At 36.6% G+C, this 15,260-nt stretch overlaps 1 protein-coding gene across 1 annotated transcript in view; it reads right to left on the bottom strand.

Annotated features, from left to right (window-relative positions):
- CSMD2 (CUB and Sushi multiple domains 2) overlaps positions 1-15,260 on the bottom strand; it is a 1,000,214-nt gene that overhangs the window by 168,624 nt on the left and 816,330 nt on the right. The window contains exons 36-37 of the mRNA XM_044668787.1: positions 1,948-2,044; positions 1,227-1,331 (exon numbers count right to left, since the gene is read on the bottom strand). Coding sequence (XP_044524722.1) covers positions 1,227-1,331; positions 1,948-2,044 — 202 coding nt within the window. The remainder of the gene's footprint in view (positions 1-1,226; positions 1,332-1,947; positions 2,045-15,260) is intronic.

Below are 15,260 nucleotides of genomic sequence, written 5' to 3'. Positions count from 1 at the left end.
TCTCTCTCTCCCTCCCTCTCTCTTCCTCTCTCTCTCTCTCTCTCTCTCTCTCTCTCTCTCTCTCTCTCTCTCTCTCTCTCTCACTCTCTCTCTCTCTCTCTCTCTCTCTCTCTCTCTCTCTCTCTCTCTCTCTCTCACACACACACACACACACACACCACATACAAAACTATAGTTTAGTATAGTCTTCAAGAAGATTTTAATCATTATAAAACAGAACTGTCCGTGGTACTAATATTAAGCTCATTCTGAGACTTGATTCTCATCTTTTGGAGTTATTTGTTATACTCTCCAGCCTTTGTTTAATTCAGCTTGCCTAGTGTGTCTATTTTCTGACTCTTTTAAGTCTATCCTAAAGCAAGTGTTTGGCAATCCTGTTTACCTAGTTTGAATACTATGCCTTCTGTGTCTTTACCCTCACCACTTAAATACTTGATTACAAACTTATTTGTATTATTCTATAGCTTTCATTTCCCAAAGAGATGATAAATTTCTGAGGACAAGGGCCATAGCTCCTGTTTCTCATGTATGACTAAAACACAAGGATGGTTTCAGTATTGGCTGTCTTGTCATAAGAGAAATTAAAGAAAGGAAGTGATTAAGACAGAAGTATGGGAAGGAAGGAATGGTGAAGGATTTTTTTTCTTTTTGAATAGAGAAGGAAATGGAAGTTTAATAAAGGATGAATTATCAAGTTCTCTGTCAACCAACAGCATCCTTTTAACTTAGGACCCTATGAATACCAATGGAAAGAAGAGGTTCATAGCCTATTGAAACAGAGATCAAGTTAAGTAATAAGTCACAATGTCCAATTTTATCCCAGAATCAAGGATTGCAAAGTGGACAGAACTGGAATCAGAATGAGGAAGACCTTGATTCAAATATTTTCTTTGACATAAAATCTGTGTGACCCTGGGCAAGTCACATAACCTTTAAGTTCTTCAGACAACTCAAAAAGATTTGAAGTTAAGTTATAGATGCTGATCTGCACTGGCAAAGGGAATTTCCTTCCTGGGGCTTCCATAGATTAATGACATTACGAGTCTAATCTTCCCCCACCCTAGAATCCTAAAACCAAATTCTCTGTGGTCAACCCTGGAGTTCGTGAAGGGAATAAGAGAAAGGGATAGTGGATTACCCATATGGAAATTTGGCATGCATACAAACCATTCCAACTCCCAAAATGCACAAAAATGATAGGAGACCCATAAAAGTAGGCTGCTCACTTTTATACTCCAGGTGGAAGCCAGCAGCAGATACACTGATATCTGAGTAAAAATGTAGGTAGAGGTGGTTGGATGTGCTGTTGAGAAGGGCAGGCACTGTTGTTCCTGTGGAAAAGAAATCCCCAAAATACTTGTGTTAAGCTTTCCTCCCTCCATTCCTCCTTGCCTCTGTCCATTGACTTTCAGACCTAAATACTAGGACCATGCTCTAAGCCATGATTTGTTCATTTCTTCTATGTTCATAATTTGGACACATTTTCTCTTATTTTCAAGTCTCCAAAAAAAGCAAAAAGCAGAGGTCAATACTGGGCTGGATGAAGTTCAATGGAAACTTCCCTTTAGCTATCTACAGAATAAGTTGCCTGCTCCAACCTAAATATTAAAAAAAAAAGGAGGTAGGTGCATATAATAACAGGCAGGTGAATTTTAATGAGACTGATGAGTTTTGTTGCTAGCCAAGGCTTCAACTGGGCTTCAGCTGAATATTATGAAACCTTTCAAATTTTATACTATACTAAGTGACAAAAATTATCTGAGAAATGCGTAAAATGTAGAAAGTGAATATAGGGTCACCCTACTTTTCTCAATAAACTGCTAAAGTTGATTTGGGGATCCTAACTGTTTAGCTTTGTATACTGTGATTAGTTTTGCACTCAATCCAAAAGTTTCTACCAACTCTCAAACTGATCCTTTCTTGCCCTCCTCTCAAGGGTCTTCTTACCTGAGAAACTTCCAAGCATGGTCACAGTGTTGTCTGCACCATCAAAAACTTCAAGGGAATCCCAGTTCTGTTCAGTGACAAAACTGATAACTTGAATCTAGGAAGGCCAAAGAAGAGATTTTTCATTGCCCAAAGCCAAAAAGTGGTAATCAGAGATATATCATCATGTCCTTAAAAAATCCATATAACATTGGTGTTTGTTGTTTTAAAATTAATAAGATAGCACATCCTTTTAGACATTTTGTCAAGAATCTCATTCTCTTTATGATTCATAAACATTTTCCACTTCACGGATAGAAACCATAATGCATCTTCTGGAAGCTTATTGTGAAGTCCTTTCTCCTCATAGTCTGACATAGTCTTTGATCTGTAAAGTGACTCTTTGGAAGAGGGAGTCAGAATCTAATCAAATAGGAAAGATGTGAACACAAGGAACACTTAAAAAAATCCTTACCTTTTGTCTTAGAACCAATACTACATATTGGTTCCAAGGCAGAAGAATGGTAAGACTAAGCAATGAGAGCCAAGTGACTTGCCCAGGATCACAAATCTAGAAAGTGTATGAGGCCAGATTTGAACCCAGGACCTCCTGTCTCCAGGCTTCGCTCTCAATCCACTGAGCTACCTCACTGCTCCCCACAAAGAACACTTGAAAAACAAGGTAAGTTTTAAAAGTGGCAATAAGATTAAAAATGACTATTTACAAATATTAACCTAAAAAAGGTTCCATTACTTTCTTACTGATATACGAAAGAAACCTGTTACCTTTTCTTTACTAGAGAGTGAAGCAGGGCAGGGTAGAGAGCTTTCTTATGTTTAGTTAGGTCAGAATAACTAGAGGAAATCCAAACTACCCAGAAGCGCCAATGGGAAAGGTTGTCAGGCTTGTTTCTCAATGTAGGCAGGATGACGTTCTCAGAAATTTTTTTAAATTACTTTGAAAAATAAAAAGCTTTGAAAGATATTTGGCAATGTATTTCTACCATTCTGAAGTTCTTTTTTATAGAAGGGACCCACATAAAACCAACCTGGATCCTGAAACACTTCTGAGGATTAAAAAAATTTCAGATTTCCATTTTACCTCTTTAGCCACAAACCCAGGTCCATGCTGTTTTCAGTAACTCTCTCCTACGTCTGCCCTTGAAGTTTGGGAATGAGGAGAGATCTAGTCTAACATGTATTTGACCAAAAAGAAAGTCTCTCTAATCTCCAGCAAGTGTTCATTCAGCCCTCACATGAAGCCTCTAAGGAGAACCTCCTACCTCCCAAGACAGTCCATTCTGCTTTAGAATAGTTCTAACCTCAAAAAGTTTTTATTTCTATTAAGCCTAAATGTGCTTCTCTACAGTTTGTATAAACTATTTATCCTTCTGCCCCAAATCTAATTACCTCATGAAAGCCCTTTAAATACTTGAAGCTAGCTGTTAAGTTATACCCAAAGGCCTCTCTTTCACAGATGAAACATCCCAGTACTTCGACGAAAACTCATAGATGTTTATTCCTTTTTTTTTAATTTTTTAAACCCTTAAATTCCATGTATTGCCTCCTAGGTGGAAGAGTGGTAAGGGTGGGCAATGGGGGTCAAGTGACTTGCCCAGGGTCACACAGCTGGGAAGTGTCTGAGGCCGGATTTTAACCTAGGACCTCCCGTCTCTGGGCCTGACACTCAATCTACTGAGCTACCCAGCTGCCCCCATAGATGTTTATTCTTGAGGCCCTTACAAAATCCTGGTTGGATATTGGTCAGCTTATCAATATTCTTCCTAAAATGTGGTACCTAGACCTGAAAATCATACTCCACCTGTTCTCTAATAAAAGCAGAGAGCAATAGTCCAATCTTTTCCCTCACTTTGTCCATGTGTTGTTGTGATTCAGTCATTCTGAATTGTGCCCTACTTTCTGTGACCCTAATCAAAATAGTTTTCTTGACAAGGATACTAGATTGGTTTGCCATTTACTTCTTTAAAAAATTTTGCAGATGAGTAAACTGAAGTAACTAAGGTTGAATGACTTGCCCAAGGTCACATAGCTAGTTAGTGTGTGATGCCAGATTTTAATTGGAGATGATCTATGTATATAACTCCAGGTCTAGTACTCTATCCCCTGAGTGACCTAGCAACTACACACTTGTGTTTCTTTAAACATAGCCTGTGGTTATCTTAGCTTTTTAAAGTTGCCTCATCTGAATTATAGGGAGCTTGCTGTCCACAAAACCTTTTCAGATTAACTACTCTCTAGCCATACTTCCCTTAATTAATATTTATAAAGTTGATAATTTTTTTAAACCCTTGTACTTCGGTGTATTGTCTCATAGGTGGAAGATTGGTAAGGGTGGGCAATGGGGGTCAAGTGACTTGCCCAGGGTCACATAGCTGGGAAGTGGCTGAGGCCGGGTTTGAACCTAGGACCTCCTGTCTCTAGGCCTGACTCTCACTCCACTGAGCTACCCAGCTGCCCCCTAAAGTTGATAATTTTAACCTAAAATAAGCAATTTTTAACCTAAGACTTCACATTTATCCATATTGTATATTATTACACTAGAAATGGCTCAATCTTTGAAACAGTGTACATCTTTATATATCCTTATTCTTACATAATGCTATCTCTCCCAATTTATGTCACATGAAAATCTGATGAGCATAAATACAAAACCTTTTTTCCTAGTCACTGAAAAAAATTATTACGCAAAATAGGGCCCAGAGTTCTATAGAACTCCAGCGTGGATCTCACTATAACCTGACTGAGCAATTAATGATTACCATTTGGGCTCCTGAATGGCTTGGCCATATTTCTTCAAGTTATCCACAAGAGAGCATGAGAAGAGATGTGGTTAATGCTTTGCCAAAATCTCTCTAGCACTCCCTCATCAAGTAAATGAGGTTAAGCTGGCATGAACTGTTCATAATGAAGCCACTCCATTCCTTATTAATTCTGTGATTTGAAGGAAAAGAGATGTTTTTAAAGGAAAAGTGATGAGTAGTAGTAACTTTCAAATGAGCATACTTAAAAACAAAAAGCATAGTGATGTTTAGGACTGTATATATTGGCTTGAATTACAAATTGTGATTGAGTCCCCTTGGCCAAGCTTATTGGCTGAAGCTAAATATTCAGGATGTCCACAAGCAAACAAACAAAACAAAATAAAATTTTGTTTTCGGGCTATGGAAATTACTTTGAAAAGTAACGTTTTCTTTATAGCTAACATTGGAAAATCAATGAATAGTAAAAGGGTAAAAACCTTAATTTCTGGCTTCCTAAATGTTTTGACTCAAAATTTCCTTTGAAAAACCAAATAATATTATAGTGATGCTGCAGTAAGAGCCAGAGGAATGTTGTCTAGGCAGCATGAGTGGCCTCAAGCCATGATGAGACTGTCCAAACCAACTTTGCAGAACAGATTCTTAATTATAATGAGGCTATTTCTCATCTCCTCCCTTAACCAGATTGTGTTGTAGAGTTTTTAAAAAAAATACTGAGTAAATATTCTGGCTTGAGGAGGAAAAATATTTGTAGATTGGGCTTCATTAGCTTGCCCTGAATTTAGACTCATGTGGGATTCTTACTGGTGGCAGTGGTATTTCTTTATATTTGTAGAGCACTTTTTAACTATTTGGGGGTGCTATCACATTTCTGATCTCAATAGATAATCATTACCTTCTTTAAAATAAGAAATACACTGATAACCTGGAGCATGTAGGGATGGGAAAGTGATCAGTTTGAAATGAGGATCAGCAGAAGAAATTGAGGATTTCTTAATATGGAAAATAAGGCTTGGGTGAGGGTGTAGAGTGCAGAACATAATCACTAGTTTCAAGTATTTGAAGGTATGTCAAGTTAAAGAGATTAAATGTGTTCTGTTAGATCCCAGGTGGCAGAACTGAGAGTAATGGACAGAAACTCGAGAGAAGCAAATTTTAGCTCAATGTAAGGAAAATCATTTTGACAAACAGAATTGTACACAAGAGGAAAGTATTGACTTAGGAAGTAGTGAGTTCTCTATTAATGAAGGACTTCAAGCAGAGGTGGGATCATCATTCATTAAGAATACTATAGGGAAAATAATGATTTAAGATTAGATGACTTGAAGATCTTAGATACTATATTTTTAAAATGAGAAAACTGAAGCAAAAATAGTTTATAATAAATCAAAGTAATAGCTGGGACTAGGTCCCAAAGTAGCCTTGACTCAGACTTTATCCCTATCCCTGAGACTTGGACACATGAATTTGTCCCCTAGAATGAATACTTGAGAAATTTGAGCCCTGTTCTGACCCTTATATACATGCAACTTTCTCATAAAAATCCAGTCTAATCCCTATTGTCAATCTATATTGCAGGTCCAGAAGTCCTTAGAGAAAGAAACTTCAGGCCCTTCTTCTGATCAAAGAATCCATTTAGCATCTAATTGCAAAAGCCACAAGTATAGTTTGGCTTACAAGAGACAGAACACGACTCATTTTGAGCCCAACATAAATATTGAATCTAGAAGCAAGAAGGGACTTAGGAAAATTTTCTTTATGTTGAGGTGAAATCTGCCTTTTTGCACCACCTAACTTTACTACTATAGTTCTGACCTATGGTCAAGTGAAACAAAGTTAATACTTGGTCTATGTGACAGCTGCCTTTCAAATATTTAGACAGCTATCATGTTGTGCTTCTAAATCTTATGACTCATTGTCTCAGTTCTTATAGTTGGGATATGGAGATAAGCTTTGCTCAGACAGCATGTCTTTGAGTATTCTTCCTGTCTTCTTCACCTTCTCTTTGCCCAACACATTATCAACGTTTACTCCAAACTGAATGCAATACTTTGCCATATAGTCCTCTGAAGAGGCTAGATTAATAATAGAACTATCACATCCCTTGTTCTGGATACCAGATATCCTAATGTAATTTAAGACTACATGGACTCTCTTGGTTGTTATGTCCCACTGCACTTTGTTCTTTCAGTATAAAAAGCCCTCAGGGATTTCTTTTGGCCCTATTTTCCCTAACTAATAAGTACTTCTAAGAAAGAAGGATCATAGTATAATATAGTATGAGTTCAATGTGAGGTCACAGAGTCTTAACGGTGCCACTTCCTATGTGTGTATGTGATGTTGATCAGGCTATTAAAATTTTCCATTTCTCAATTACCTCAGTAAAATGGAGGTGGCAGGGAGCACAACTTGATATTCAAATCATTCCCAGTTATAAATCAATTATTTTGTGATTATGTGCCTTTTTAAATGAAATGGAGGACTTTGCATGTATTCCTGCTACATTTTATCTTATAAGAATCAGTCTATTCTTCAAAAATTTATGGATTCAAAAAACCTGGGGGGTCAGAGTCAAGATGGAGGCTTAGAAGTAGCAAAAGTTGATTCCTCTGTGAAAACTCTTCCATGCCAATGAAAAACGAAGTACTTCAAGGGGAACAGAATACTCAATCCAACAAGAAGATAGAGTCAGGGGACCCTCCTGATACATTCAACTCAAAAAGTATGCAGAAAAGGCTGAATTCTTAGGTTTAAGGAAAAGAAAGAAAGAAGGTCCCAGGGCCACTCCCCTACCTACTGTGCTGAGACTCCAGCAGTTAGTGGGATCTCAGGGCCAGGCCTCCAACCAGGACAGAGTACCTTGTTACCATAACTACACAAAGCTCAGGACTCTGATCACACCTGGCAAGGAGGCAGCTGGAGCAGAGAAGAGGCCAGGCTGGTTGCAGCCTTCAGCCACCATACCTCCATCTTAGGCCTCTGCTGCTGGAAGTTTTGGCCTTAAGGCACATTCAGCTTTGCAGATCAGCTCAACTGGCTTAATTCAGTTTGTCAATAGTGCAGAGCAGAAGCCTCTAGAGGACAGGAAAGCCTAAACTCATAGAGCTAGCAGAAAAACCAGGAGAACAAGTATACAAAATAGAACGCCAAACTCAACAACAAGACAGAGACATAGGTCTCTCCTACTCTATTCAATCTGAAAGGTACAAAGATAAAGTTGAATCCTCGGATATAAGGGAAAGATCCAACACCTCTCCCCCACCTACTGGGCTGAGACCTACAGTAGGAATCAGGCTGACTGGGATCCCAGGATGAAGGCTATAATTGCAACAGAGTACTACCTTGGTACCACCACAGGAAGCTTAAGGCTCTGACCAGGCAGCTGGCAGGGAGGAGGCTGGCAGAAAGGAGTAGAGCAAGGAGGAGAGTAACTACCTTCAGTCTCCACACCTTCACTTTCACCTTTAGCCTCTGCTGGCAGCTGGGGAAGATCTGGCCTCAGGGCACATTAATATAACAGATTAGCTCCATCAGCCTAATCCAGTTAATCAACAGAGCAGAGAAGAAACCCCTTCAGGGAATAAAAGCCCAAACTCACAGATTCATCAAGTAAACAGAAGAGCAAGAATATAGTCAGCGAATAAGGAGGGGGAAAGAAGGAAAAAATGAGTAAACAACAGAAAAAGAAAAAAGAAATTACAATTGACAGCTTCTATTCAAGTAATAAACAAAGAAGAAATGATAGGAGGACCAAGGACTCCAAGCTAAATCTCAGGAACTCCAGTGAATTGGACTCAGACTTTGGAAGAACTGAAAACACAATTCAAAAAACAATTAAGAGAGGTTAAAGAAAATTGGGAAAAGAACTTAAAAAGCAAAATAAGTCATCTGAAAACAGAAGCACATGAACTAAAACAAGAAAATAGTGTTCTAAAAGCCAGAATTGACCAGCTTGAAAATGAGGCAAAGAAAGTAAAAGATAAAAACAATGACCTATAAAGAAAGCAAAATAGATAAAAAGGGAAAAGAGGATCAAAAAGTCAGGGATGAAATTCAATCTTTAAAAATTAGAATTAAACAATTAAAAGGTAATGACTTCACAAGGCAGCAAGAATCTATAAAACAAAATCAAAAGAATTGAGGAAAATATGAAACACCTCAATGATAAAACAATAGACCTAGAAAATAGATCCAGGAGAAACAATTTAAGAATTATTGGACTCCCAGAAAATCATGACCAAAGAAAAATCTTGGACATCATTCTAGAGGAAATTATCCAAGAAGACTGCCCTGATATTCTTGAACAAGAGGGTAAAATGGAGATTGAAAGAATCCACAGATCACCTCCTACATTAAATACCCAATTGACAAAACCTAGGAATGTTATGGCCAAGTTCAAGAAATTCCAGACCAAGGAAAAATACTAGAAATAATTAAGATATCATAGAGCCACAGTCAGGATTACACAATACCTGGCTGCATCCACATTGAAATACTAGAAGGTATGGAATACGATATTCCAGAAAGCAAGGAACTGGGTCTACAACCAAGAATCAACTAGCCAGAAAAACTGACTAAATTCTTGCAGGGGAAAGTATGGCCATTTAATAAAATAGATTTCTAAGCATTCCTGAAGAAAAGATCAGACTTAAACAAAAAATTTGATGTCCCAATACAGAACTCAAGAGAATCACCAAAAGGTAATTAAGAAAGGAAAAAAAATTAAAGGACCCAATGAGTTCAAATGATTCATATTCCTATATGAAAAGATGATATTGGTAATTCTTTAAAAGTGTTATTATCATCAGGGTAGCTAGAAGAAGTATACCTAGAGGTTACAGTGATAATCTGTTGTGATATTGGAAATTTGGGTGTCCTTGAACTAATTTTGAAGTCCCCGATCTAAACTTCCTATGGAAGTTTAGATCGGGGACTTCAAACTACCTCTTTTCTGGATTGTGGAGCAGGAGCGAGGGTGGGAGGAGCAGGTAATGGCGGCTCCCTTTAAAATAACTCAACAGGCATGTGGCTTCATTTTTCTAAACGGCTTTCAATAAACTCATTGAAACTCTAATATTTTTAAATTTATCATTCTATATTAATTTTATTTCTTACACTGTATAGGATTATATATCATAAAAATATTAAACACTAGGGGTAAAAAAGAGGATAATACTATGAGAAATGTGAAAAGATATAAAATTGGGTAAATATATATTTCATAAAGAAGCACACAGCAGAAAGGGGAGAAGAAGACCAATACAATGGAAGGGAGAAAGAGGTGGGCAATAGTTAATACTTAAATCTTACTCTCATTGGATTCAGCTCAGAGATGGAAGAACAGTCAGATCCATCGGAGCAGAGAATTATATTGTGCCCTATAGAGAAGTAAAAGTGTAACAAATGGGCTGGTGGGAAGGGGAGCAATACAAGGGAAGGAGAGGTTGGGGGTCTTTTAAAAGGCACCATAGTAAGAGGAGAATAATAAGAAGGGAGGGGTGGTAAGGGGAGTAACAGAAAAAGGAAATGGGGGAGACTGACTATAAGTGAAAAGTTGGAGGGAAAGGTAAGAGGGATAAGAGAAAAGGCAGAATCAAAGGAGGAAGTCAAAATGGAGGGGAATACACAGACCGTAATCATAACTGAAAATGAATGGGATGAAAGCACTCATAAAAAGGAAGCAGATAGTAGAGTGGATTAAAAACCAGAATCTTACCATATGTTGTCTACAAGAAACACACATGAGGCAGGTAGACATACACGGGGTAAAGGTAAGAGGGTAGAGCAGAATTTACTGTGCTGAATCTGAGACAATGAGGCAAGAGTAGCAATTATGATCTCAGAAAAAGCTAAAGCAAAAATGAATCTGATTAGAGGGGCAGCTGGGTAGCTCAGTGGAGTGAGAGTCAGGCCTAGAGACAGGAGGTCCTAGGTTCAAACCCGGCCTCAGCCACTTTCCAGCTGTGTGACCCTGGGCAAGTCACTTGACCCCCATTGCTCACCCTTACCAATCTTCCACCTATGAGACAATACACCGAAGTACAAGGGTTTAAAAAAAAAAAAAACTTAAAAAAAAATGAATCTGATTAGAAGAGATAAGGAAGGTAATTACATCTTGAAGAAAGGTAGTATAAATAATGAAGAAATATCAGTACTCAATATATATGCACCAAATGGTATATATAGCATTCAGATTTCTAAAGGAGAGAAACTAAAGAAGCTTAAGGAGGAAATAAATAGTAAAATCATACTGGTGGGGAACCTCTACCTTCCCCTATGAGAACTACATAAATTGAAGTGAATGAAATTTAAGTAAAAGTAGAGCTAATAGATATCTAGAGAAAAATAAATAGGGGTTAAAAGGAACATACTTTCTTTTTCAGCAGCATGTGGCACATATACAAAGACTGACCATGTACTTAGGCATAAAAACATTGCAAACAAATGTAGGAAAAATTAATAAAATTGAAAGCAAAAGAACTATTGAACTAATAAGACTAGGAACTGGTACTTTGAAAAGACAAAATAGATAAAGTAACAATTAAATAAAAAAAGAAAGAAGAAATCATATTAATAGTATCAAAGATGAAAAGTTCAACCTCACCACTAAAGAGGAAATTAAGGTAATTATTAAGAGCTATTTTGTCTAATTACATGGCAATAAATATTACAATGTAGGTGAAATAGATGAATATTTGCAAAAATATAAACTGCCTAGATTAACAAAAAAGTAAATATAATATTTAAACAATCCTATCTCAGAGAAAGAAATTGAACAAGCCATCAAGGAATTCCCTAAGAAAAAATCCCCAGGGCTAGATGGATTCACAAGTGAATTCTATCAAACATTTAAAGAAATAATCCCAATACTATAAAAGCTATTTGACAAAATAAGCAAAGAAGGAGTTTTTTAACACAAATATAGTACTGATTCCAAAACTAGGCAGACCAAAAACAGAGAAAGAAAACTACAGACCAATCTCAATGAACAAAGATGCAAAAATCTTAAACAGAATACTAGCAAAAAGACTACAGCCTGGACAAGTCATTTGACCCCCATCGCCTACCCTTACCACTCTTCTGCCTTAGAGCCAATACACAGTATTGACTCCAGGATGGAAGGTGAGGGTTTAAAAAAAAAAAGACTACAGCAAATTATTACAAGAATTATTCACTATGACCAGGTGGGATTTATATCAGGAATGTAAAGATGGTTTAATATTGGGAAAACCATCCATATAATTGACCATATCAATAACCACACCAACAGAAATCACATGATTATCTCAATAGATGTAGAAAAGGTCTCTGACAAAATATAACACCCATTCCTATTGAAAACACTAGAAAATATAGGAATAGATGGGCCTTTCCTAAAATTAATAAACAGTATGTATTTAAAACCATCAGAAAGCATCATCTGCAATGGGGATAAATTAGAAGCCTTCCCAATAAGATCAGGAGTGAAACAAGGATGCCCATTATCACCTCTATTATATAACATTGTACTAGAAACACTAGCAATAGCAATTAGAGAAGAAAAAGAAATTGAAGGGATTAAAGTAGGCAATGAGGAAACTAAACTATAACTCTTTGCAGATGACATGATACTATTTAAAGAATTCTAGAAAATCAACTAAAAAGCTAGTGGAAATAATCAACAAATTTAGCAAAGTTTTTCTATATATTTCTATATATTTCCAACACAATTTAGCAGCAAGGGTTAGAAAGAGAAATTCCATTTTAAATCACCCTAGACAGGGGGCATCTGGGTAGCTCAGTGGATTGAGAGCCAGGCCTAGAGATGGGAGGTCCTAGGTTCAATCTGACCTCAGATACTTCCCAGCTGTGTGACCCTGGGCAAGTCACTTGACCCTCATTGCCTACCTTTACCACTCTTCTGCCTTGGAGCCAATACACAGTATTGACTCCAAGATGGAAGGTAAGTGTTTTAAAAAAATAAAATAAAATAAAATCACCCTAGACAATATAAAATATTTAGGAATCTATCTGCAAAGACAAACACTGGAATTATATGAACACAACTACAAAACACTTTCCACACAATTAAAACTAGATCTAAATAAATGGAAAAAATATTAATTGCTCATGGGTAGGATGAACTAATATAATAACAATGGCAATCCTACCCAAATTAACTTACTTATTCAGTGCCATACCTATCAAACTACCAAGAAACTTGTTTATAGAATTAGAAAAATATTATAATAAATTTCATTTGGAAGAACAAAAGATCAAGAATATCAAGAGAACTAATGAAAAAATGCAAAGGATGGGGGGACCTAGCAGTACCAGATTTTAAACTGTACTATAAAACTGTATTATAAAAGTACTATTGGTTATCAAAACAATATGGTAATGGCTAAGAGACAGAAGGGTAGATCAATTAAATAGACTTGTGGTAAATGACACCTCAGCAAGATAGTGTATGATAAACTCAAAGATCCTAGATTTTTGGACAAGAACCCTTTTTTTTGACAAAAATCGCTGGGAAAATTGGAAAACAGTATGGGAGAGATTAGGTTTAGATCAACATCTCACACCCAAACTAAGATAAATTCAGAATGGGTAAGTGACTTAAATATAAAGAGTAAAACAGATGAACATAGAATAGATCTACGGGAAAGGAAAGAATTTAAGATGAGGCAAAAGACAGAGAATATTACAAAATGTAAAATGAATAATTTAGATTAGATTAAATTAAATTAAATAAATTTTTTATATAGAAAACCAATGAAAACAAAATTAGAAGAGAAGCACAAATTGAGAAAAAATCTTTTAAACAAAAACCTCTGACAAAGGTCTAATTAATCAAGCCATTTCCCAATTGATAAATGGTCAAGGAACATAAATAGGCAATTTTCAGCTAAAGAAATCAAAACTATTAATAAACACATAAAAAGTGTTCTAAATCTCTCATAAATAGAGAAATTAAGGTAAAAATAACTCTGAGGTACTACCTCACACCTAGCAGATTGACCAATATGACAGTAAAGGAAAATAATAAATGTTGGAGAGGATGTGGCAAAATTGGGACACTAATGTATTTCTGGTGGAGTTGTGAATTGATCCAACCATTCTGGAAGTCAATTTGGAACTATACCCAAAGGGCTTTAGAAGATTTCCTTCTCTTTTATCCAGCCATACCACTACTGGGTTTGTACTCCAAAAAGATAATAGGGAAAAAGGCTTGTACAAAAATATTTATAGCCTAACTCTTCGTAGTGGCAAAAAAAAAAGTGGAAAATGGGAAAAAGAAGAGTGTCCATTGATTGGGGAATGGCTGAACAAACTGTGTTTGGTGATGGAATACTATTGTATATTTGTATTTGGTGATGAACAAACTGTTGGTAATGGAATACTATTGTGCTAAAAGGAATAATGAACTGGAGGAACAATAATGTGAACTGGAAAGACCTCCAGGAATTGATGCAGAGCGAAGGGAGCAGAGCCAGAAGAACATTGTACACAGAGACCAATACACTGGTAAAATAGAATGTAATGGAGTTCTGTACTAGCAGCAATGCAATTACACAGGACAATTCTGAGGGACTTATGAAAAAGAACGCTACCTACATTCAGAGGAAGAACTTTGAGAGCAGAAACTCAGAAGAAAAACATATGATTGATCACATGGTTCAATGGGGATATGATTAGGGTTTTGATATTAAAGAATCACTCTACTGCAAATATGAATAACATGGAAATAGGATTTGAACAATGATACATGTATAACCCAGTAGAATTGCTTGGCAGCTCAGGGAGGGGGGGAGGGAAAAGAGGAGGGAAAGAATATAAATCATGTAACCATTGAAAAATATTCTAAATAAATAAATTAATTTTTTAAAATATAAATAAATAAATAAAAACTTAAAACCTTAAAAAATTATGGATTCCAATTCTCCATTTTGGAGATAATAAAAAATTATGGATTCCAACTCATTATTGTTATAGCAAAAGTTAAGGTAAAGTGTAAGTCTGCAGATGGACAGCAGAGGCCAAGATTCTGGAATCCTGGGAAGTGTTGTTGGAATGGGACAGTTAGGCCTAGGAAGTAATTTTTCTTTTCTCTGGGTGGACCAGAGGAGATTAGCTATTTCTTTTGGTAATTTATGGCCTGATCTTCCCATTCTTCCTGCTACTTGGATTATCCTGTTTCCCTGGTGGCTGTTTTGACATCTGTGCGGTCCCTGTGCTGATCTGGTGACAACTGGCAGCTGAGCATGAGTCCGGGCCTTGAACTTGGATCTTGGTCCGTCTTTAGGCCTTGTCAGACTTACACACAGACCCTTTCCTTAACTTTTCCTATAACATCATCTTACATTTTCCCCTCAGTTTCATGTAATATACAAATTTTATGAGGATGTTATTTATGCCTTCATTGAAGTAAATGATAAAAACATTAAACAGAACCGATATCTTTTATAGGTAGTCATCAGGTTTCTTGTGGAATACCCTGCATGACAGGTAAGCTCACTACCTAATAAAGCAGTCTATTTCATTTTTAGAACTGTTTTATTATTAACTCAACTG

Source organism: Gracilinanus agilis, chromosome 3 (genome assembly GCF_016433145.1).
Source record: "Gracilinanus agilis isolate LMUSP501 chromosome 3, AgileGrace, whole genome shotgun sequence".
NCBI classification, from domain to species: Eukaryota; Metazoa; Chordata; class Mammalia; order Didelphimorphia; family Didelphidae; genus Gracilinanus; species Gracilinanus agilis.
Note: the sequence above shows the minus strand (reverse complement) of the source record. Positions and strands in the feature narration are given on the sequence as shown.